At 32.8% G+C, this 25,025-nt stretch overlaps 1 protein-coding gene across 3 annotated transcripts in view; it reads left to right on the top strand.

Annotated features, from left to right (window-relative positions):
• LOC146136280 (C2 domain-containing protein 3-like) overlaps positions 1-25,025 on the top strand; it is a 54,057-nt gene that overhangs the window by 20,932 nt on the left and 8,100 nt on the right. For 2 of the 3 annotated variants that reach the window (XM_083395189.1, XM_083395191.1), the window contains exons 11-26: positions 636-810; positions 879-938; positions 1,859-2,133; positions 2,221-2,324; positions 2,491-2,615; positions 2,721-2,864; positions 4,547-4,689; positions 4,753-4,877; positions 6,440-6,579; positions 9,279-9,454; positions 13,632-13,755; positions 13,946-14,119; positions 16,403-16,505; positions 18,602-18,831; positions 22,521-22,680; positions 24,718-24,905. In XM_083395189.1, the coding sequence (XP_083251315.1) occupies positions 636-810; positions 879-938; positions 1,859-2,133; positions 2,221-2,324; positions 2,491-2,615; positions 2,721-2,864; positions 4,547-4,689; positions 4,753-4,877; positions 6,440-6,579; positions 9,279-9,454; positions 13,632-13,755; positions 13,946-14,119; positions 16,403-16,505; positions 18,602-18,831; positions 22,521-22,680; positions 24,718-24,905 (2,446 nt within the window). The remainder of the gene's footprint in view (positions 1-635; positions 811-878; positions 939-1,858; positions 2,134-2,220; positions 2,325-2,490; positions 2,616-2,720; positions 2,865-4,546; positions 4,690-4,752; positions 4,878-6,439; positions 6,580-9,278; positions 9,455-13,631; positions 13,756-13,945; positions 14,120-16,402; positions 16,506-18,601; positions 18,832-22,520; positions 22,681-24,717; positions 24,906-25,025) is intronic. The other variant, XM_083395190.1, reaches the window with a different exon arrangement.

Genomic DNA, 25,025 nt, shown 5'->3' with positions numbered 1-25,025 from the left:
TATACTGAGCCGTGGCATCGCTCAGGTCTACTTTCGCGATTCACGCGATTAACAGTTGAATGGTCTTACTGATCATATAGTCAAAATTGCTTTTAGTGTGTTAATTATTTAATATCTAGGGGGGCATGGTAGAAAAAAGGTTAAGAACCACTCTGTTAAAAATAGGATTAATCAGAAAAAATGTTGAAATTGTGTCATGATTATTTCCTATCGCTAAAAGTAAAAAAATTGAATAAAAATCCAGATTTGATTTCCATCCAAGGATTCAATATTCTACTTCAAACATCCCTTGTAAATAGACATAAAAATATAGTTATTTGGGATACTTCTGTTTGACATAATAATAATAATTTGCAATGTTTTGCAATGCACATTTTTATTGGCCTTTAACTCAAATAAAATATTTTAAGTAAACATTTGATACTGAATTTTTAATATTATTTGTTAATATCTTTATATCAAATTTTGTTAAAAAAAACATTTATTTTCGTTTAGTGGACTTTGGTTAAAACAAATGCACATTGCTCACAAAAAATGGGCTAAGTGGGAACACTGTTGTACAAAGAATTTATAGGCGCATAGTTGCACTAGATAATTTTGTTTCTAGCATGTTTATGTTTTTTTAATATTGATAGGAATTATGGTGATATGCGGATAGTAGATATGGTGCTTGGGGCTAAAGGCATAAAGGACGACATGTCACATTTGGAAGTGTCTTCTGTTGGATCTAATCTGGAAAGTCTTATTTCTGATTTGGAAGACCCTCTCAATGATGACTCAATACTCCAGCATTTGTTGTATAGCAATAAAGTATGCGGTGTTATGATTTAACCAGTTATCAACTTTTTTCTGCAAACTAAATATATTCTGTTTTCTAGAGCTTTTACTCCAACTCACTTTCCTGTGTCGGTTCTAAAGAAACAATCTTACAAGACACGGTAATTTTAAATGTTACACTTTGGTTATATGTGATGATATAAAGTTATATTAATGTGTTATAATCAGTGGTGCATACAGGGGTTAGGTGTTCGGCCCCCTCCCCCTTAGCTAGTGCTGTTATTGTTTTTTGTCCTTTTTGTTAGTGTTTAACTCACTGTCCCAAGTGGCAATATTTTCTAATGTAATTGCGTCAAGAGCCCTAAGCTAATGAGAAAACAAAACACTGTCTTTTGTCTCCTATTTTGTACTCGAGTCGGCCGAAGACACAGGAAAATTTTCTCTGCCGCCTATTCGTTCAATTTGGCTGATCTTCAAGTGTTTATTTACAACATCATCAAACCGATAAGTTTATTTACAACATCATCAAATTCGTAATTTTGCAATGAAACAGGAGTTGATGTACCCTGCGCTAATATCCGGTATTGGTGTAACTACGGCATTTTTTACCTGAAGAAGATTCTTTTAAAACGTTTTTTAACTGTGACTGTCAAGTGCGTTTGAATTAGTTCCGTGCATGGAACTTAGGAAACTGTGCTACTGATAGTGGAGTTATGAAACTATATTTCGATGTCATACCTTTTACTATTTTATCATGTCATTAATCTTTACTGTAAGATGGAAAATTGGGTTTAGTTGAAAATTAAGGATCCCCTTTTCTAAATTCTGGTTACGCCCTTGCTTATAATTACGTCTTGTTTAAATGTGTTACATCTTATTGGTTAATGACAGTGGTATGTCCAAACAAAGAGTTTTGAAAGTCAATACATTTATTCTTGGTACACTTACAAAATAGTGACAAAATTTTTGTACCCAATATAAAATGTAGTTGCAAATCCTTTTACTTTGTTACTACAGAACAAAATATATACATCGAAACATTTATGTAGAAGCAAAAACAGATGTATTATAATTGAAACAGGAGAAATTTACTGTGCCACACCAAACCGCAAGTGACGTGCTTTGTCATCCACATGAGAATATTCAATCAAATAATAGCTCAGTATTGTCTTTACCCAACCATATCAATCTAGTAAAGATTACAGCAAAAGGCATTCAACTAACACCTGATATGAAGCAGTCTATTGATGATTCTCAAAAGTTTTTTGGCATTCCTAAAAAGGATTTGTATGTGAAAGTTAAATCAAGCCAACCACCTGGCCGTTCGTCACTATTAAACAATCAACAGAATTTGTGGTATGAATTGCTTTTGTTTTAGTGAGCTAATTATTAATTTTTACCCGTTATCAAGTATAGTCAATATACTAACTATACTTTTTTCAGGACATATTTTATTGAATACTCTTTTCCTTTTTGTGCGAAAAAAAATCAAAGTGTAACTACCTCACATGATGTAACTAGAATCATTTCAAAAAACGTTACTCGAGGTGTAGTATTGTTATGCTTATTTTTGCTTTTTTTATGTTTAATGTGGTAGTGTTTATAACGTTGCTTTCATGAGTTTTGTAGATAAAATATTTTCTTCTGTAGTAGATAGTATATGGTTAATGTAATTTTTCTTCCGTTTACTAAAATAATTATTTGTTTTCACAGGAGGCCTTGTCAAGTTTGACCAATACAATATATTTCCAATTAAATTTTCACCTGACAATCTAAATAAATGGATGACAGACAGTCTGGTTTTTAAAGTTTACTGTAAAAACTCAAAGACTAAAGTAGTAAGTTTTTTATTAATTATTTATATATGTCTATAGATAGATGTTTCCTGTTTGTGTTTAAATAATACTTTTCATGCTCTTTGATATATTTTGTTTGTTTCTAAGGTTTTGCCACTTGGCTTAGCTTCCCTATCCCTGAGAAATGTTATTGAATCCCAAAATATGCAAGCAAACTGCGAACTGGAGCTTCATCGTGAATTTGATGCCAAACAGCCCTCCATATCTGGTTCTGTAATGGGTTGCATCATTGTAAGTTATTATCTCGACACTTCCTGGCTTCAATCGACTGCCACAAAAATTGCAAAGTGATAAACTGTGAACATAAATATTAAAGAGTTTGTGTTTTGTAGGAAGCCTCTAGATCAGTGGTTCTTAACCTTTTTGTACCCATGGCCCCTTTTTGATGCCGTCAAATAGTCGCAGACCCTTTGAGTAAAGTAACAGAAAACACCAAATTGATTTATTATGACACGTTTATTTCAATGTGATTTCTGCTGCTGCATCTACGAAGCAAGTCTTGAAATGCGTGGTTGTGTTTTTGACAACGCTAGAACAGGGATGGCGAACCACTGACCCACCACAATTTTTTAATGACCCAATTGTCTCTCTAGAAAAAAACGAAAAGCTATAAATCTTTTGCAGAAAAGGAGCATGTAAAAATAACATTCTTTGTTAGATAGCGCTACACTGTTTAAATCAGATCTGCCCAACATTTTGGCCGTGCAAAAGTGTTTTTAGGAATGCCTACTATAACCCCACTTAAAAAAAAAAAAAAAAATGTGTGCAGAAAAGATGACAATTAAAAGCAGTTTGTTTATCGCCGTAAAATGTTAAACGGTGGCGAAAGGGAGGAAAATTAAGAGCTCGCAGATCAAAAATTCTGAAAACCTTGGTAAACCATACTGAAAAGCTATCTGCTGAACTCCTGTAGTCCCATGAAAAATGCTGCAGCATTTGTTAACTATTTAGGTTCTTAATATTAGTGAGAATCTCAATTTGGAAATCAGCCGAAAACCTGAATGATTACCAAAACAGACAATTGACACTTAAAATGACGCCGCAGCAAAGTTTCGCATAAAATTAGCATATAATAAAATATATGACCCACTTGTGCATTTTGTAAGGATTAAGGTTGTGTTTGTGACCCGAGCGACAAAAAGATTCGCCATCCCTGCGCTTGACGCATGTCATCTTTGCGAACGATAGCATAAAGTTAAACCAAAATTCAGTAGATGTGAACTGTTTATAAAGCACCTTTCATTTTACAATCTATTTGTGTTACATCACAATGGAAGTATTACGTCATACTCAATACGATTTACAACATGTTACAATGTGATTTTATCACTTCCAAGTAAGTGATTAAGCACATATCCCAGCTTGAATTAATTTAATAAAAATATATTTTGAAGCTTTTGCGGACCCCCTGAAAACGTTTTGCGCACCCCCAGGGGTCCGTGACCCCCGGTTGAGAACCACTGCTCTAAATATTGCAATGATGTATTAAACCAGTGGTTCTTTACCTTTTTGATAACTGCCATATTTTTGGATGGAAACAAACACTTAAACTAAAGTCAATTAGGTAATTTAACCTGATAAAATTAACTTCACGCCATTGAGACAACAGGCACAATTTATTACATGTGGAAACTATAGCGAGTTTGAAGTGCAAAGGTTCTTAAACTTTTTGAGCGGTACCCTGCTTGACGCAATTTATAGAAACTTGTACCCCCTATGTGAATAATATGTTTTGACGCCACAATGATCAACATTATATGGGCAGTGTTCGCAGATAAATTAAAGTTGTTTGTTTGGTCTCAATTACAAATTGAGTTGTGGATTGCTAGGTGAAAATTTCATGTGAGGCAGCCTATGGACTGAAAAAATTTTCTTTAAATGCTAAAAACTTTATCTACTTTGTGTATTCATAGGTTTGTGTGGAATTGACAAGTGATAAACAACTTTCTTCTCAAAAGTCACAATTTAAGGAACCACAAACAGTTAAATTGTCTGATGCAAATGCAGTTGCCAAACCAGATAGTCAAGTGTGCCCTCAGCAGGAATTTTTCCATGGGTAAGTTAAAAAAAAATCATATTAGCTGTCTTTAAGGAAATCATTTATTTTGTTTTTGTTTAGGTCAAAAAGTTTCATTAATGAAAACATCCAACTTACACATGATATTTTTGGAAAGCAAATTCCAGAGAATAATGAAAGTGTCTTGTATCTTTATGTTATGCTGAAGGAAGCAAGGGACATTCCAGGTATAAACATCTTCTTTTTTTTGTTAATTTGTACATAGCTGACATAGTCATTAAAAGATATTTACTGCAATTCAACCTGACCACATGCATGTACAACAGCTGTGATCTAGCCCTTCTAAAGTCGCTTTTACGAACTTAGGATTACGATTTGCTTAGCTCAGTTTATTTTACTGTTTTGTTTAGTAGTAGGCTTTCAATGTAGATGACAAATGTGTAATTTTATTTAAATTGAATTACTTTGTAGCATCCACAGTTTTTTGTATTATTTAGGTACTTGTATTTACTACTGTGATGTAGAACAGACTGTAGGCTAATTGACCAATAGGGGTATCTGACAATATCTAATCAGAGCTGATACACAATCCGTGGTAGTATTGGTGGTATCATCCGATACGATGTCGGTATCAGAACCAGCCCGATACCAAATTTCTATAGGAATTTCACTGATTCTTGATTAAACGCATCGATTTTTTAAATGCATCAAAATTAGTATGGTAAACAAGGACCTAACTAAACTTTGTAAGATTTCATTTTAGATCTTAGTATACAGAAAAACTTTCCTTTGAACATTTAAGGCCTATTTATTTTGCCTTTTAAGTTTAGTTATGACATCATTCAGTATTAGGATTGCTATACTTTTTGTTTAAAACATAGGGCAGTAGTAGCTGAATAAAATGTCAGATATCGGACATCCCTGCAGACCAATAATATTGGCATACATATATTTGACTTGCTTCCTGCTGAGCCTGTATAATTCAGTTAACAGAGTACAGGGTTGTCAGTAGGTCTTCAAATCTTACAAGTATTTAAATATTATTTTGTTTGATTTGCATATTGAAATGTTTTTAAAAAACCCTGTGTTTTTCCAAAAGTATTTCAATATATTTATATATGTGCAGCTTAAGATAGGTGTTTTAAAACTGTCATAGACTATTTGTTATTTTGTTGGCCATGTCATTTATGCTGTTGTTTTTTAAATAATATTTAAACTACGGTAAGTGGTCCAATTTTAGGTCTTTAAAAACCTTTCAATAAATGTATTTGAATTATTTCATATACAAAATAGCATTTTAGCTGAACATTTATTGTAGAAACAAGGCTACAAATTTATACTTAAATATACAAACACTCCCTGTAAACTTTCATTATATTTCTGTGAAAGGGTTCAAGTTGTCAGGTAAGTTATATAACATGTGGAAATAAAGATAAAAGCAAAGCATGGCAATCCAAATGTAATCATGTTTGGAAAAGTGCTCATCCAAGACAAGCCATATAGTGTTTGACATATGAGATGCCGATAACTTTTAACCGGTTTCAACTTTTAAATAAAATCTGCCAATCTGAAGGCGTTTCAATATTAAAAAATTCTGACATAGTTGGTGGAGAAACTGGCCCACTTTTGAAGGAATAAACCATACATAAATGGTGTACCTGGTAAAGAATTGTTAAATTCTAAACAACCTTTGTATAACTAAAAACATGTTTGGACTGTAACCGAAATTGTGTTTATCTTGTAAACATATTTTGTATTTGTTTTTTATTGGTAAATCTATATTTATTAGAAGCTAAAGCACATAGCAACACAGAAGCAGAGGAATGTTTTCCTAATACATTTCTTGTCTGTCGGTCGCTGGCATTGGATGAAGCTTCCACCAGCTCTGTTATGTGGAAAACTTCTAACCCCAAGTTCAACTATACTCAGGTTGCCTAAAGACTGTCTATAAAATTTAAATAATGTATTACTATTAAATATATATATCCTACCTGAAAGGAAAATTACAAATGTAAACGCAATATAATTATATCCTATGAAAATCTTCTAACCAACTGTTGCAAGGTCGACAAAAAATCTTTGAATTGATTTGCGTTATTTAAATGTTTTCAAAACTTTGTTTTAGTGTCGGAATGATCTTTGGTTTATTCTATGTCTAACTTATGGTATGTGTTTTCTGCTGTTAACTCAATTTATTAACTTTTGTTATTGTGTTGATCATAGCGTTAATATTTTTGCAAGAATTAAAACTAAAACCTTGGGAGAGTTCCAATTTATGGTCTTAAAAGGTCTTTTTGTTAAATTTGTAATGTTCACAAAATATTTTGACCAAGTTATAAAATAGCTAAAGTTTGTGAGGCACATTGTTTTTTTTTCTGGTACTATTTGTTTTTTGTTCAAAGTTTAAGTTGCAACTCTATGTAGATGAATAACAGATTTGTACTACAAAAATATTACATGATATAAAAATAGATATAAACTGGATCTTGTTTTGAGAGACGCTAAAACTTAAATAACTAATCTATGCATCAACTGATTTGCACCAAGTCATAGATTGTTTTCTGCTTTATAGATAGCATTTTTGTGTGCACTATAGATAATATTATATGCCAACATGCTGTGTACAATGCAGGGCTGCGGAGTTGGTTACCAATAACCCGAGACTCCACAGCCTGTATTCAACCCATTTACGTAATTATAATAAGTTGATATTTAGCAATTCATCCGGTGTAATACAACTCACCAACACACAACAAATGGTGGGAAAAATATTCTATTCCACCTTTACAACTAAATATATTCTATTCTACCTTTACAAGTTTGCGGCCTTATCAATTTCGAAATTTGGTACAGCGCACGCCACACGATGGACTCTGGACTTGGTACTTTTATGCAGTCTTTTTTTTTATCTAAAAATGAAGGTTTTTTTCAAACCATTTAACCCAGTTCCAGTCATTTGTTGACTGCATGGTTCCAAACTGTGGTGATCCCAAAAGGGTTGCAGGGAGAGTCTGGGGAGTAGTAATACAGTGAATATAAGCTTAAACCGTAACCATAACTAACTAGCGCATACTTTCCGGGACTTTTTTTCACATTTTAAAACATTTTTTTTAGAAATAAAAATAGACACACATTTTAACTTTGAAGCACAGCCAAAACACATTTAGGAGCATAATGGACGGAGGTTGTCGTAAGCATAATAACAATATCAAAGCCCATACAAAAGTAGGTACATTTTGAACATGAATAACTCTCTATTCGTTTTCAACATAGTCACTATGTTGAAAAATGAAGATTGTAGTTCATGACACATGAAGTAGTTAATGAACGCAACAGCCGATTTTCTACACTATAAGAACATTACTGTTGTACTCCTCAAGTTCTACAACAGTAGGTTTGGATTTTTGCACTTGCCCACTTGCGAATGCAAGAGTGCTGATTGACAACCAGTTGAGCGACGACCCTCATCTGTGGATCTGTTTGTTAAAGGGCAATTATTGCATAGAGGCCATAGATTGTTAATTGTTTGTCTAAGTACAACAACAAATTAAAAAACATGAAACATAGTAAAAAGTTCTACAGATTTAATAGTCTGGTAAACAATCAGCCATAAACAATCAAGGCCCCCCACCATATAAGATTGGTAGACACTCACCCAACTAATGAGTGCAAATTTTTATTAAATAACCCTGAACAAGATATAAATCAATGCAGTGCATAGATCAGTGGTTCTCAACCTTTCGTGCCCCGTGGCCCCCTTCGAAAGGCTTTTAATCCTTGTGGCCCCGTTCGATTATAAAAAAATGACTAAAATTGTGATTAACATGTTTCACTTATTTTATTTCACCATGTTGTTAAAAAACCACTTGGACGAAAGCCAACGAATGAATAAATTAATTAAAACTCGAAATCAGGTGACGTCGCTTCCTGATCAAATCGTACTTTTTTAGCAGAAATATAATCAGCAGCATCATTTTTTGGGGGGGATGCTTTTTATCGCCGTGATTTTTAAGTTTGGAGGGTCGTAATGAAGCATTTGACATCACCACCAAGCAGTGAAGACACTGCGCACAATCATGGCCGTCTTGTCTAACTTTTGTGAAGCCAAGAAAAACGTAACTCTCGCACCATTTGCAAATTTTAGACATTTTTAAACGTTTCAAAGAGAAAATGGGTAAACTAGAAAAACACAAATGTTGGTTGTATGTGACGTAACAATGTTTGGCAATTAGGCGAGCAGATAAAGAATTACAAGCTGGATGTCAACTGTTGCACTTCTCACAAAAAGCAAGTAGTAATGTGTAAGAAAAAATGCGTTACCCTAGGTCAAAGAAGGTTTAGCACTGCAAGTTTGAGTTTAACTAATACAAATTAAAAATAGTGACACGGGTTTTGCAATACCACAACATTGCTACAGACTTATGCTTGTGGCCCCCCAATGACCGCTCCGTGGCCCCAGGGGGGCCGAGGACCACGGTTGAGAAACCCTGGCATAGATAATGTGTAGTTTATTTATTTGTGGTGTTTCAATTTTAAAAATCCCCTGTCTTGTTGGATTACCTATATCATGTAAATAGCTTTTTATTCAAAATATGTGTACTTGATGTTTACAGTTTTACCATTTTTAGGTGACTCCTCTAAAGATCAATAAAGACCTTCTTAGCTGCCTGCATGACAACTTCATGGTAGTTGAGGTATGGACAAAAGTGACCACATCTCATCAAACTAATGACAAGCTAATGGGACTTGTAAAGATTCCCCTCGATATCTTCTACCAGTCACTTAAAGATGAGCAAGTTTCAAGGTTTGTTGTTTTATGTTTCTTATTTACCAAACACCAAAATTTTGATAAGTGAATTCATGGACACAAAGTTTGAAGTGCTCAGTGATTGGTAAGATTGTTTAATTAGGTTTGACTAAACACATCCCACAGAAGGGTACAACCTAACGTGGTATGGGCAGCTTATAGCGATGGCCATTTTTTTGCTTCCATGTGCTATTTTTGTGTTTTTTTTTAATTCTGAAGTTGCACCCAAAAAATTAACTAAAAATTGTTGATTTGATGACATTACCAAATAAAATATTTGAACTGTTTGTCACAATATTTTTTATTTACATGCAAACAGCAGAATAGTTGTGTTCGAATTTTTACAAACGCTACTGTTAAAAAAGAAACATTTGGTACATAACAACTTGCCGCGATCTTAATATAACCGCGCTTATTACCCTAACAAAAAAACTTAAAAAAAGTTTGACTTGAGACTTATATATTTAAGAACTTCTTGATGTCTGTTACTAACCTATATGCTGTATACTAATTAACGATTAGAAAAATTAAAATGTTTCATTAAGGGAAAATTAAAATGTTTACCACTTTACACACTATTTAGCACTCAAGCCAGGATATTACTCTATCCGTAACATTATTTTTAGTGACATGGTAAACTACCTTTTTAAATCATTGGCAACAACACGCGGCTTAACCAAATTACACAGAGTAAAACACAATATGTAATAGTTATTAGGAGACCAGCTTGGTTGAATCTTACATTTTGTTTAACCTATACTTAGAATGATTCGATCCGGGGAATACAAATTTGTTAATTACACAGCGCCTTTGCCAACATGTAGGTCCTAATATTGGTGCTGCTTTCACCAGCCGCATCCCACTTTAATTGTGGACTGTATTTACCCGATCTAAGGATTTTTCAGGAGGCAATATAAATTTTAAGACAGAGGTCGGCAACCTTTATAGTTGCCAGCCAAACCAAACTCAGCAAGTTCTTGGTGGGAAATTTCCACTAACAATTTGTTATAAAAACGTGTGGCCTTTAGGCACTTTAATATAATACTCTTGATCAGGACAACCTAAAGGTTTGATCCACTTTAAATTGAGTTTAGTTATACTACAACAGGAAGCAACACGCGCAGCACGAAAAAAATGCGTTTGTTTGGTTTTAATTGTCCAAACCTTTAATTTACAAGGAGACGTGACACATTTGGCACAAACAAAATAAAATATGAACATACTTCTTATACTCATCAATGAAGAACACATCAACGAATTAGTTGGGAGAAAATCGCATTTTAGAGAGTTTCATGCTAGGAAAAATGTCTTACTTATAGTTAGGGTTGGCAAGCCTGTCAATTGACCGGTCAAATACGGTCCATTGACCGCACTTTATTTAACCGGTCAAATACTCATATTGGATTCAAATGTTGTAAATTTGAGTTTTTAATAATAGTGATTCTAACATTTTTTAAACAATTCAAATATGAAATGGTAGGGCTTACCTGATGCAAACACATGTTCTGTGGTAATAACAAAGTGTTTGTTATAGCAAAGTAGATTTATTTTGTTTAGAATAAATGCACCTATATGATGAATCGCGTTTGTCATAAAAGGAAACACTAGTCGGGGTATACCACAATCTTAGGGTAATTAGAAATTTAGAAGAACCAAATCCTTTGTCTTTAGTGGACCCTGGTGATGATTTAGAACAGTGTGGCCCAACTGCAGACCCTTGGCCCATGAGCTACGCTTTTTTGGCCTGCGAACTGATAGTCAGCTTTGCTTCCATCTAGCAATATCACTTCAATTTTTGTTATTGTAATTGACAAAAAAAACTTTGTGAATGATCCTTTTTGATTTGTAGCACCACTAAGCAAAAGTGTATAATATCACATGTAATGAAACATTTATCGTATTTCGTTAACTTCAAATGTGTTGCTGGCCATAGCTGAACAAAGGTATAAATTTCATAAAGTTAGTATATATGCTAAAAATATAGGCTATGTATAAAGCAATAAGCCTAAAAATCGCTATTTAAAAACATTGGCCCGCAAGATGAAAAAAATAGTTTTTGGCCAGCAAGATTAAACAAATAGTTTTTGGCCCACGATAGAAAGATGTTGGACAACGCTGATTTAGAAAATTCAGAGTGACAAAAGTTGTGATGAGCAGTAAAAAAATATTTTATTACTGATACATTTACTTGTTGTTAAATTTTGGTAATAAACTTGTTGGCTTAACTTGGTGGTTGTAGTAATGGTAAAAATTAATGCAATAATGCTATAGTATTGCTTGTAGCAATATGGGCATGGTTTTGCAAAAAAATTTATTGAAAGCCAAAAAATAATTGTTTCTGTTTTACAAACCATTGTACTTTAGCCAAAACTTTCACATATTTATTTAATGTTAAAATCAAGGTTTATTTTGAACTTCAATTGCATTATGATAGTTGCCGACCTCTGTTTTAAGAAATGACGTTACAAAATTAAGCCAAAACGCGATATCTTAACACAAGAACTTTAAACAACCCTTTGTCCAGCCCAACTCTATGTACCAAGCGCAACCAGATTGCCTGCATGTGGTTTAAGTTAACAAAACTTTAAATTTAAAAAGATGAACGACGCTTGACCACATAAAAAATATATTTCCGTAAAACTATATGTTTGATGTTCATCACGTTAGTGTCCCACAGCTATAAAGAAACACATTAACCACATAAAGATTCCAGTATAGCATCTTATAATAGCTTGTTTATAGCGTTAAAGCTTTGTGAAAACTGCCTAATTTGGTTAAGCGGTTTATGTTAGCAAAAGTTTTAATATTAATAGAGACAATAAATGCTATCGCTTTCAGCGAAAAAATTACTTATCTGATTTAATTTGCATATATTAGTTCTAAGAGAACAACATGCTCATGACGCTTTGGATATAAAAAACAGGCTAAAATGTTGTGAGAGTTTTTTTAAAAACAAAAAAAAACACTAGGAAGTACACTCAAATTCCGGCTCAGCAAATTAGTTTGGTGTTTCAGTAATGGCCAAAATAGTGTTGAATTGCAAGTGCTCTTTCCCCTCACCAGATCGAACGAAGGTCTCCTGACATTATAAGGGGCTTGGTGTATATATTTCGAGTTACATTTCTTGCCACGTACGAAGTAAGACCGCTTTCTTATATATAATTCATTGTACTAATGGAAACAATTGAGAAACTTTCCAAATATAGGCCGCTATTAAAATATATAAAGGCTTTCCCGACTCAAACTTAATGGCCCTACTTCCCTTGTGGTCCCCTGATCTAGACCGTACCAAAAATAGTCTGCCTATGGAATTGGGTGCCAGAACAGTCTTTGTGACATATCAATCACAATCTGTTGCACATCGTTGATAGCAAAATTAATGATGCTTATGAACAAATTTTGTAATATTTGTAGTGGGATTTTGCCGAATGTGTGAAGCGTCTTGGGTACCCCTGAAGCGTCTCAGGTACCCCAACTCAGGTACCCCTCACTTTTTGATTTTCTGGTTATGCCCCTCTCTCAGGTCATATAAACTGGAACTTTTTCAGTTCATATATAGACCCCAAATGACACTAATTAATTGAAAAAACACTTTATCCATTTTTTGGAAATAAAAGTAAAAATGTACAAACATAAACATTTATGATAGATTATTATCAACTACAATCAAAATCAATGTCACTTGTCAATGTCACTTGAACTGAAATTACAGGAATCAGCCACAGAAACAGATGCTTTATTACATCAGAACTGAGAAGCCTGATTGTAATCCTTTTCTGTCATCTCGCCTGCACAGAGATAAAGTGTATATTTTTGCATCATAAACTTCAAGTGTTCTTATATGTAAAGTTTTTAGCCCAAGGTACAGCAATTTTGTGTCACCGTAAACACATGTTCTATGTACAAAGTCGCTATAGGTGAAGTCATTTCTTTGAAATACATATGGTTTAAAGATAATACTACGCAACTTGTGTCACAATAGGCGAAGTGTCATTATAGCTGAATTCTACTATAATTCATATTAGGAGTTATTTAATTAAATATGTAGATGAATATCACACATTTAAGAAATTGAAAAATCTTTTTATTTTAACAAAAGATTATTAATTATTTTTATTTGTTAAAAATAGATTTAGAGAGTCTTTGTAATGCAGTCTTGAATTTTTGCTTTCAGAGCTACATTGGAGAGTGAATATCCTATGATATCAGTAGATAGTTTTCTGCCAATAGTGGATGTTTTCACCGGCCAACCTAGAGGGCGCCTTCTCTCATTGGTAGCTCTTGGATCCAAAAAACAGGTAAGCCACACTCTTGTGTTCTTACAGATAATTTTTACAATTTTAAATGTTGTTAAACTTTACACATTTAAAAAAGTGTAAAGAAAGTAGTTGAGTTGCCTAAATCAAATATTTTTTAAGCAGCTGCTGCATTCTTGCAACAGTGTATACAAAACCATCTCAGATTCACATGTGTTTTTGTTTGACCCAGATAGAAAAACTGTGCAAAATAAAGGAATTTGATTCAGAGGATTTTAACTCAAAATTTCCAGAAGACAAAGCATCACAAACGGTAGATGATTTTGTTGCAAAGTGTCGTATAGATGAGCATAGCTTTGAAATCGAGATCAACAGCTTGGAAGGATTCAAACCTGAAGATAATCAGGTTTTGCTTTTTAACTTGCTTTATATATTTGAATTATCATCACAGTAAATTGATTGGCAAAATTAAATTTACAGAGAAAATTTATTGATTACACATTCACTGTAGTCCAATAACAAAGAAATGTACACTAACTGCCTAAAAGGTTCGCAATGGGAGCATTAATAATAAATATCAAGCAAATTGTTTAAATCAGGTTAACGGAACCCTTTTTTAATTATAATAATGAAACAAGAAACAGTGAAATATTGGGGTAAATTATTTTTAGTTTATACACAATATTTTGGTATATATAATTCAAGGAAATTATTATTTATGGTTACTTAGTTGTGGACGTTTGTGGCCTTATTTGTTTTTTCAGTTAAAAGCCAACCCGATTTTTTGCGTAACAATTTTTTTTTATTTGTCTGCTGAAAAATGATAAACGAGAGGTTTGAGATATTTTGAGAAACTAGCATTTAAGTGAGCACTATTTTTTATTAAATATTCCCTGTCTGATTACACATGCAGATAAATATACTTCAATCCTTCTTGTATTCCGATATTAATTATGTTGAACCTGCATGTTAAAGTTCACAACAAATATAAAAATAAATATCTATTGCAGTGCTCCGCAACCTTTTTTCACATACGGCACATCCACAGAGCTAAAACAATTCGGCGGCACACCTACTATACAATATATGACAACACCTACGATATATAGATAACGACTAGACAATAGGCAAACATTCTAGGGTGCCCAGAGAAAAAGGAGCTATTTTTTTATTAAACGCCAAAAGAAGGCGAAAATTTTACGTATTACATGCCTTTTTCTTCTGATTCTGCGTTTTTTCTGAAGCCGGCCAAAGTCACGAAAATTGTACCTCGTAGCAATAGCGGATCAGAAAACATTGAGTTTTTACTTTTTAGTACCATATTTGAAGAATGAAACCTTACATTATTGGTGTTTAGTACTATTTGCTAAATTTATTTTTTGAAACAGCTGGCAAGACTAATGATACTCACAAAATGCCAATCAAATATTTAAAATGATATTTTATTAGTTTCAACCATTTGGTCAATCTTCCTTTACACTTTGGTGTAAAGTTTAAAAACAGTTGTATGTTTATTGTTTATACTCCTTTCTTGATATTTGAGTCAGTTAAAAACACAATTTGATATTCATTTTCCGGCGATAAAACATAACTTAGGAAGTTTTAAAAATTATGGAAAGGTAAAACAATTCCAAAAAATATATATATATTGCATAAGGAAAGAATACCTACTTTGATGAGATATACTTTTTTCATTTTAATTCAACTGATTATTAAAAAAGTACCCTTAAAAAGGCAAGAAACACACTTTCAGGAATGTTGCGGCACATCTGGCAGCAATTAATTTTAATTGTTCTAACTAGGGATGCTCAAAGTAGAATATCGAATCCTTCCATCTGGATTCGAATCCAATTCTGCCGTTTATTTCGGGTAATTGGAACCGATATAATTTAATGTTTTACCGCCGATTGTCGCGCCTAATTGCACAAACGCAAGTGGTAAGTAGGCCTGTCGCCGCGGCGACCAATTTATAGTGCTTGCTTTAAATGTAACCTCGTAGTGCAGTATCAGCGTTTTTTCGGGCGACCAATTACCGCGTCTCGCGATAACGTTCGTCTAATAATTAAGTGTCAATCAAGCGTTATTGGGCGAGCGATCAACGTGTAATGTCTGGTGTGGAGTTCGCAAATTCCCTAAATGCGTTAAGTTGCAAAAGTAACATAGCGTTGCAAAACGTGCTGGCCCTCTACAAAATGCGCTATAGTGTTATTTAAGGTCAACTTTAGGCCAATATTCAGTGAAGTTATGCAGTTATGCACAACGTAATTGTCAAGAATTCGTTATGTCAATAATAACTTTGTATTCTTTGCAGTACATCATTTGACTGCATAACAGGTCATGTTAGTCAAAAGAGATTTTTTTTATAATGTACAAATTGTTTGTGGCCCTTAGCAAATTGTTTGTGGCCCTGTAGGGTAGATTAAGATTAATCCCTTCCCCAAACAAAATTGAGGATAAATAATTTAATAAAAATATACTAGGATTCGCTATTCTGGATTCGTTATTCTAGATTCGCAACCTATTATTCTAGAATACCTTGGGATTCTACTTTGAACATCCCTAGTTCTAACCATCAAATACATTATCATGACCCATCATTTATCTGGCAATCATATTCCTATGTTTTTTTAATGGTTATTAGATTCCAATATTATAGTTGATGTTAAAATTATCACAAATTCTGTTTTAGGTTTGGGGTGAAAGCGATTGTTTTATTCAGTACAACTTTCCTATATTGCAAGGAGATGATATAAAAAAAGTTGGAGATGTTCATCATGAAGTTGAAGCACAAAGTATGTAAGACTGTTCTAAAGTTTTTTGTTTTTCAGTTTTTAAATATTCTCTTAGTCTGGTAAAACAACCCTGACAAAATATGTTTTGAAAAGTAATTCATGTTTGATTTTTTCTTTGATTTAAGGTAGCAGTCATCAGATTGTATAAATACTGTTTAAAAATGTGCACTGTCTTGCATATAAGTAATCGATGTTATCTAGTAAATGATCTAAATGCTACAATCTAATGAAATGTCAGCGGGGAAAAAGTGAAAGCGTTGTCACAAATGCTGTCTGTGTTTTTTGACTAATACTGCAGAGCAATATGGTTATGTGACAGTGTTAGTACAATAATCAATAAATTTTGCACCACATGCTAGAATGAAAACCAGAGACTGGCACCCTGGCTGAACAACATTTTGCTATAACTAGATTTGGCAAGTTGCGTTTTTTCTGATGGCACTCATTGTGCTAGAAAGGATAGACAGTCCTGTGGTTAGTGTATAGTACTTTAAAGAGGCTTTGCTACTGATCCCTTGTTTTTTTCTGCTCATGCAACTTGACATTTTTAAGTGCCACCCCTTAATATCATTTTTCTTAACCTTGTTACCGCATCAAAAGGAAATGCACAATCTGAAGATAGGCTTCTAGACTTCTCTATTAGCATCTGTCATGTGTTTCATGCCCACTAAAGTTAATTATTATAGTCACTTTATATGTTGATATTGCTTTATAAAAAAAAAATCAAATTAAGAATTAAATAGAAAAAGAATAGAAAAAAAGAATATATACATTTATGTAATAATGGACATTTTGATTCACTATTAGGGACTCTTTGTGACTGTTCCGGCTAAACCAGGTGTAAGTCCTATAGAATGTAAAATAGTTTCTGCTGTCTTATCTAATACATTTTATGTAGTGCTAAATGAAATTTTGTGGGCCACTTCTGAGGCTTTGGCAGCAGGGCTCGGGAGCCACAGTAAAACAGCAATGGCTCCAGCTCCCAAGCTATAAAACACTTAACCAATGGCCCAGGCTCCAGCTCCGGAGCCACTAAGCGCATATCCAAGGCTCCAGTATAGCTCCAAATCCACCAAACACATCCCATGACTCTGGCTCCAGGTCTGTCTTTGAAGCGGTAATTTTGCTTCAGCAAAGGCTAAATAAAATTACATTTGCCATACTAAACTTTGTAAGTGTTTTGTTCATTTGAGCAGTTTTAAATTCAAGCTAGAACAGATAAAAATGTTATACCTTCAGCTGTCAAAATTTAAAACTCTAGTTCCACAAAAACATTAAAAATGGCTTCAGCTCCGCACCACAAATATAATAAAATGGCCCTGGCTCGAGCTCCGACTGCCCAGCTTTGTTTGTTTGGTCGGAGATATGTTGCCAGTAGTATAGTTTACTTTCAATAACAATGTGTAAAATTGTTCCTGAATTAAAGTTTAGCTTCAATAACATCTGCAATACTTTTCCTGAATTTGTTTGTTTGCCCTTACAAATGTATACAACCAAGTGGGGAAATCATGAAACATAAACCCCTGATAAGGTCAAGCTAAAGCTGTTAGGAAATCTGTGTTACCTGCGCACATGGTAAAAAATTAAAATGAACACCGCTCTAGTTGTTTTGTTCATAACTAACTTTTTAAGCAGTGCCTTAGAACGCAGGATTCCTTTGCACTTAGGTACCTTCCTATTTTAATGTTTTTGCATGCTTCGGAGAGGGAGTACCTTGTACTAATAATACCAAATTTATGAAAGACATAAAATATTCATATAATTGCAATATCTCACACAAATGCCAAACTCCCCCCAACATTCCTCAAAGTGTTGAATTTCCACTCTGTTGAGATATATATATTCTACATAGGTCAATATTTGCAAGAATAGTTGATGATTTTTCACTAGTTAACAATCTAAAAACCCACTTAAATTCAAATTTTCTGACAAAGATATACTAGTTTTGACTGTCGTTGGTTTCATTTTTTGTCTGTTTATTTTTATAAAAACAGTTCTTATATAATACATTGTAATTTAATAATAACCATCTATACAAACTATATTTTAAAACTATGAGTAAATTTGCTGTAAAAGCCGTGAATATTTTTGTCTAGATCACAATTTCTTGATGGCCCAGTTCAGAAGTGAAACAACTCTCTGTATCCCTAATCCAAAATTTGAGTTTAATCAAAAGCACAGTATTAAACTCCCATGCTCAACCCCTGTTCAGCAGGTCCTGCTCTCCAATTTCTCTGGAGTGGGCAAATACTCAAAAGGTGCAATTTCCTTTGAAATGTGGTCAAGATATTACTATCCAAATGCTAGAGATAAATTGATAGCCAAGGTATGTAATAGGTAGTCAATTTGGTTGTAATTTTTAGTTTTATTAATCTATTAAGCATGTTGAGTCTGTAATTAGCTTTAGTTTTCTATTTCCTATTATCCTGTTCATTTGGACTAAAAGAGTTATTGTATATTTTGTTTATTTTGTGGAACACTATTTATAGGTGCTGTTTCCACAAAATATTTAGGTAAAAAGACCCCTTATATACAAAGTGCAAAATATTGTGTAGATTTTCATAACAGGTAATGTGCCAGCACACATCAACGGTTCTGTCATCAACTTACTGCTTGTCCGACTCTTGTTATTTGTTGCTCTATCTTACAATTGATGTATCTAATCAGTACAAAGCAGTGCAATTTTAATTGGTTTAAATCAGGGTTTCTTAAACAAAGGGTTAATAAGGAGATGCAAATGACCTAAGTGCAGCGTTTCCTTTTTTTCAAAAAAAAAACATTAATTCAACTAATTTTAAAATCATCTTCAGTTTACTCACATTACTAATTGAATTTTGAACCATCACTGTTGCATTATTGCTGGTTAATATGACCATATAATTTAACAGAAGCCGATTTCTGTAAAACTTTTTAATCGCTGTTCGATGTCTTGTGCTGACAGACTGCTCTATGTGGGCTAGTAATTTTACTTTAACAGTATTTCAAAAAATTAATTATAATAAGTGATTTATAATTTGTTATATAAACATAGTAGGAAATTTTACTATACCTCAAATATGTATTTAACAAGCTAAACAAGATTCTTATGCTTGGATAAGTTGATAATATTGAGAAAATTTATTTAATAGCTACATGTTTGGCTTTATTATATTGTTGGTCATAATACTATGGTAAAATAAATAACCTCGGTTTAGATATTGTTGGCTGTGGGCTTACTGTGTGTTTCCAATCTGTCTGGTTAAAATGAAATTTCTAAAGGGAGATTTTTCACAACTGGTTTAATTTTTTACACAAAACAAAAAAAACTTGGCAAATTTTAAAATGTAACGGCATAGATTACATTTTTTATTCAGTTTCCATTGATGAAAGCGAATATATGATTAACACTTTATTTTTTGTACTACCAATGACATTTTGTTATTTGAAAAAGTTTTCTTTCTTTACTAAAATGTAATGTAGCTTGAAAATTAATGTCAAAGCCAAATAGGTAGAGTAAACAAACATCATTTAAATAAATATGTTTTGATGTGCATCATCATCAGTTAGTGTGACTGTTTTTTCTAGTTACTTTTAGCATTTTGTTTAGCTATGGTGAAAATTATCTGCCATCATCGAAAGCACTAAAATTTATCAACAGCTCAACTAATGTTCTGCTCATTAGGATTATTTTTATTATTAAGTTGTTTCAAATACAAAACACATTGTTTAACTTGACCTAAAGTTGACAGCCTTGATCCACTGATTGATTGTAATGACTAGGGCGATTATTTTTTAAAATAATTTTTTTTTGAACAAATTTGATTAAAATTTACACATAAGGTAAAAATTTGTCAAAATTATTGCAAGTCAAAATTGATTAAAAATGCACAGAAATCGTTTACAAAATTAAAATAACTATAGTCAGCTTTTTGGAACTGCAGTTCACTCAGTTCAGTTAAAATAGTATAAAAAAAATTTAGTTTTGAGATATATTCAACCACAGTTTAATACACGAGCTTGCAGAATTATAACCACCCAGGTCTATTATTGCATTAGGTTCAGCATTAGGTTTCAGAATTTGAAATTCTTTTTGCTTTGTATTTCAACTGTTACCACAACATTTTTGTAAAATAACCAGTGTGTTGTTTGTTTGTCTTATTCACATGACAAAAATATCAACTAAGCATTTTTGTGAGTTTTGCATAAACATGAAAAGATAGCTAATGTATTTGAATGGTAGTCAGTAAAACATCTAAAACTTGTAGTTACAACAATATGTTGTTTAAATAGATGTATTTCTAATAGGTCAAAACTTCTAATTTGTTTCTAATAGGTCAAAACTTCTAAAAGTAACACAAATATATTGTAAAATCCTGCTCAAATTTCATATTATAATAACTGGGTGAACATCTTGCCACACACATACACACATCTCACAAACTATCTCTTTTATTGTGTAGATATTGGCAACAACTTCTCATGAAATTTAGAAAGAAAAACTAATATTTCAAAACATATACAACTACAAATTAACTCCACATTGATTTGTAAATTTACTGAATTTAGTACTGTTGAAACAACCCCCTACTGCTTTCAATGTTTTACTTCATAATGGTTAAAAAGTGCTACAGAAGCAAGCAATTTTGCTTGATTTTACTACAGCGAAGGATGTGCCTTACAAGAATTACTTACCTTTAAAGAAATGCAGCACAGTAAATTTCACTTTTTATTTATTTAAAACAGTTCTGAGATAATGTTTTCGAGGTTATATAGCTGTTTTATTTTTTATTTTAAGGAAGCTGAGATTTGATTAAAAATTTACTTTTTACTGCAAATTTTACTCTCCCATGCAAGAAAGTTTCAAAATATATATATAGTACACACATCCAAATTTATACACAGATTTCCGTAGTAATTAGTTTATACAACCACAAATCAACTATCAGGATAGTACTGATATAATGCTATCAAGCATTCTTTTTAATGAGATCATTTTATTGAAATGAACAACTGTTTGCTTTTACGTTTTTTGATGCATACTTACCATGTACACCAGGATTGTTCCCTATATATTATAGTTGTGTATAGTGGGTATATTTAAAGTTGTGTATAATAATAAAGTGTTTATGTTTGAATCGCGGTTTGAATTCTTTTTTAGATCTTTATGTTAAATGAAAAACAAATATCTTATCAGTGTTTTTTAAGGTTTAAATGGTATTATCCGTTTATATAATCTAATGGATTTTGGTTACCCCTTTTTAAAACTCGCATGACCTCGAATCTATTAGGAAACAAAATGACACTTCTAATATTATAATTTAAATAATTGTATAAAATTTAAACGATTTACTGTCTGAATACTGCTTTTGGCTTTTTGAAAGTTGAAGGTTTTTATCAACATTGCCATCTATAAAATTTCAAAGTGTTCTTTTAGAGTTAATTACCTATTGGTTAATATAATCATTATTCTAAACAAAGATTATACATGCAATCATAGTACCAAATATAATTTTAAAGTATGATAAATTTTACACTCAAATTGCACACTTCTTTTACTTACTGCGACAACAAATGGGATATTTTGCGAACTCTGCCTAAATTTGGCATTGTTAAACTTAAGTCTTTACTTTGAACGTTGCACATGTTTGTTAGCATAGTTTATAACAGTGGTTCTCAACCGGGGGTCCACAAAAACTTCTAAATATACCTATATTAAATTAACTAACGCTGGGGCTTGGGATACATGCTTAAACACAATCTTGGTAACATTGTACCATGTTGTAAATCACATTGAGTGTGACGTAACTTTTCCATTGTGATGTAACACAAATATGTTGTAAAATGACTGGGCGAACATGTTGCCACACACACACATCTCACAAACTTTCTCTTTTATTATGTAGATACATAATTACTGTTATTTATGTGTTGTGATCTGTTTTAAAATTGGCTATATCCAGCTCTTGCTGCATTGCAAACTATTGCCTAAATTAATGAATACCATTACAACAGCATTCCTATAATGTTTTTTTACAGGGATGGCTTCCAGTGACTAGGTTATGCGACCTTGTTACAAAAAAGCAAGAAAAGACATCTCAATGTAAAATCAGTATTCCCATGCAATTTGTTGATGCTGATACTAGTAACTTGCCATCTGCAGGACACCTAAAAGTGACTGTTACATACAAATTAATCAGTAAGTGTCTGATTAATCTGCTATGGCTTGGGTGTGCAGCCTCTGGCTCAAATATGTTTTGCGGATAGCCACAATATGTGGCTTACGCACACTAGTTAATTTAAGAATGCTTTAGTATTTGGCCTAGCAGCTTCTGTAGCTTTAAAAATGGCATTTGTTTAACATAGAGTTTTTTTGTGACCTTCAAGGTACATAAAATCCGCTCATTGATAGTACGGGCTATTAAAAACCTGGATGACAAGTGCTTTAGGCCTGCTGTCCAATCGGCATACATATAGTTAGTGGGGGCGCTATCTGCAGTGGCATGCATACAATAGGTAGACGTGAGATTTTTTGCACAGATGTTCATTTTGACGTTTTATTTTAATTTTTGCCCGAACCCAATTTGATTTCGGTGTACTTCCCCTCGTATGAAAAAACAAAAACTCTATTTTAAATCAATTAAACTTTGATTATAATAAGCTAAAATGGAGGTTAAGACACAAATTTATGTATTTACGACTTTCAACGATGACGTCATCAAAACGTTAAATAGCAATAACTTTAAAAATATACGTCATAAAATTAAAAAAATATAAATTAAAAAAAATAATTTTATATTCTCGATTGTTTGAGACCAATCGCATATAATTTTGCTGAAGCTAAAATTTAGAGGTTTAGGGGGTCATACGGGGGGAAGTACACCGAAATCAAGTTAGGTTCGGGCAAAAATCAAAATAAAAAGTTTTCAAAATTAACATTTGTGCCAAAAATCTCACGTCTACCTATTGTTTGCATGCCAGAAGGTTTTTTTGACACATAGCTCCCCCACTAAGTGGGCTGCTGTCTAATCTGCATACATATATTTGGTTTGTCAGTTCCTCAAGGTTGCACACCCCTCCCTGAGTTATATTATATTATATATATTTTGATGTTACTATTTTGCATTGACACAATTATTAGATTTGTCCTTAGACCTACAGTTAGAGCAAACTGGATAAATTTTTCCAAAGCATTAAATTAGAAAATTGCCTTTTTACACAACCATGTATAACAAATTGTGCTTAAGGATTGTGTGTACATAACTAGTACATATTGTTTTACAGAAGACTAGGTTTCAAAACGCATAGCCTTTATGGCATTTCTTCAGTTTCATGTAAACTTAAGTACAGGACTGTCAAATCTCGAGAGCAACTTATGTGTATTACAGATCTCATTTTATATAGCCATATAGGTTAAAATGATCCAATTAATTCTAATTTATTATTAAGGTCTCTTTAACATATTTCTTTCATATATTTTCCGAGTGAAAGCAAGATTTTGGCAACCTAGACAAAGCATTTAGTCCTCATTCCAACACCACAAGGAAATAACAAGCTTGACCCATTATTAACAACTTATTTTCTTACACTTTTAAAACATTGCAAAATACCACCTATTGCAGTGGACACTACCACTCCACCTGATAGTCATCAGTCAGATTGCAAGTTTTTTTGTTGTTTGTGATTTGTTGCAACTAATCAAAGTTATTTTTTATTTTTTTAAGTGTTTTTTTTTGGCTGCCCTGAAACTTAAGTTTTTAAATGTGGCTCAGATATTAACAAAGGTTGAGAATCACTGACATTTGGCAGAGCTTACCAAATGTTTTAGTCTGCCGCCCTTTTTATTTTAATAACACTTGTCTTAACCCTATCCATTAAAAAATAATGTTATATAAAACTTCCTTTGGTCTGAAATATTATACAATTCATGTCCTGTAAAGTCATTTACTGGAGTATATTTTTGTTGAACAAAGTGCAACTGTAAGGCATGTTTTTTGTTCTATTTTTTGGGGGTTGTCTTTGGTTGTATTTTGCTTTTATTGCTGTAAAAATACTAAACATACAAAAATATCAGCCTGCTATAAACGACAACACTATTAAACATCAGTTATTTAGTAACTGAAACAACACTAACCGAACTGAATGAGCATGATGGAAAACGGCTACATCATGATGACCTGATATGCAACAAAAAACATGTACAACATGATTTGAATTACCTTATCTTTAAACCTAGATAATCGACAAAAGCAACATGACTTCAATGACAATATAAAGTTAGAGGTAGGATTGCAACGAGCTTTTGGTTTGAAGCGTGCTGCAAAGATTGCTGCATCCAATTGTCAAGACACCGAACTGGATTACTGTGTTCAAGCTGGTGTCAACACTTACGCTTTGTTGAATGTGTCTTTTCTTCAAGACAAGGTGGGGTAGATTCTGGTATAAATTCCTGATTTGCTTTTAACTAACAATATTTAACAAAACCACTACATTCTGTTTTTGCTAGTGTAAGTGCAAACAGAATGTATTTTAAGGTGCTTTTGA

This window comes from Ascidiella aspersa, chromosome 8 (assembly GCF_963924565.1).
Source record: "Ascidiella aspersa chromosome 8, kaAscAspe10.2, whole genome shotgun sequence".
Lineage (NCBI taxonomy): Eukaryota > Metazoa > Chordata > Ascidiacea > Phlebobranchia > Ascidiidae > Ascidiella > Ascidiella aspersa.
Note: the sequence above shows the minus strand (reverse complement) of the source record. Positions and strands in the feature narration are given on the sequence as shown.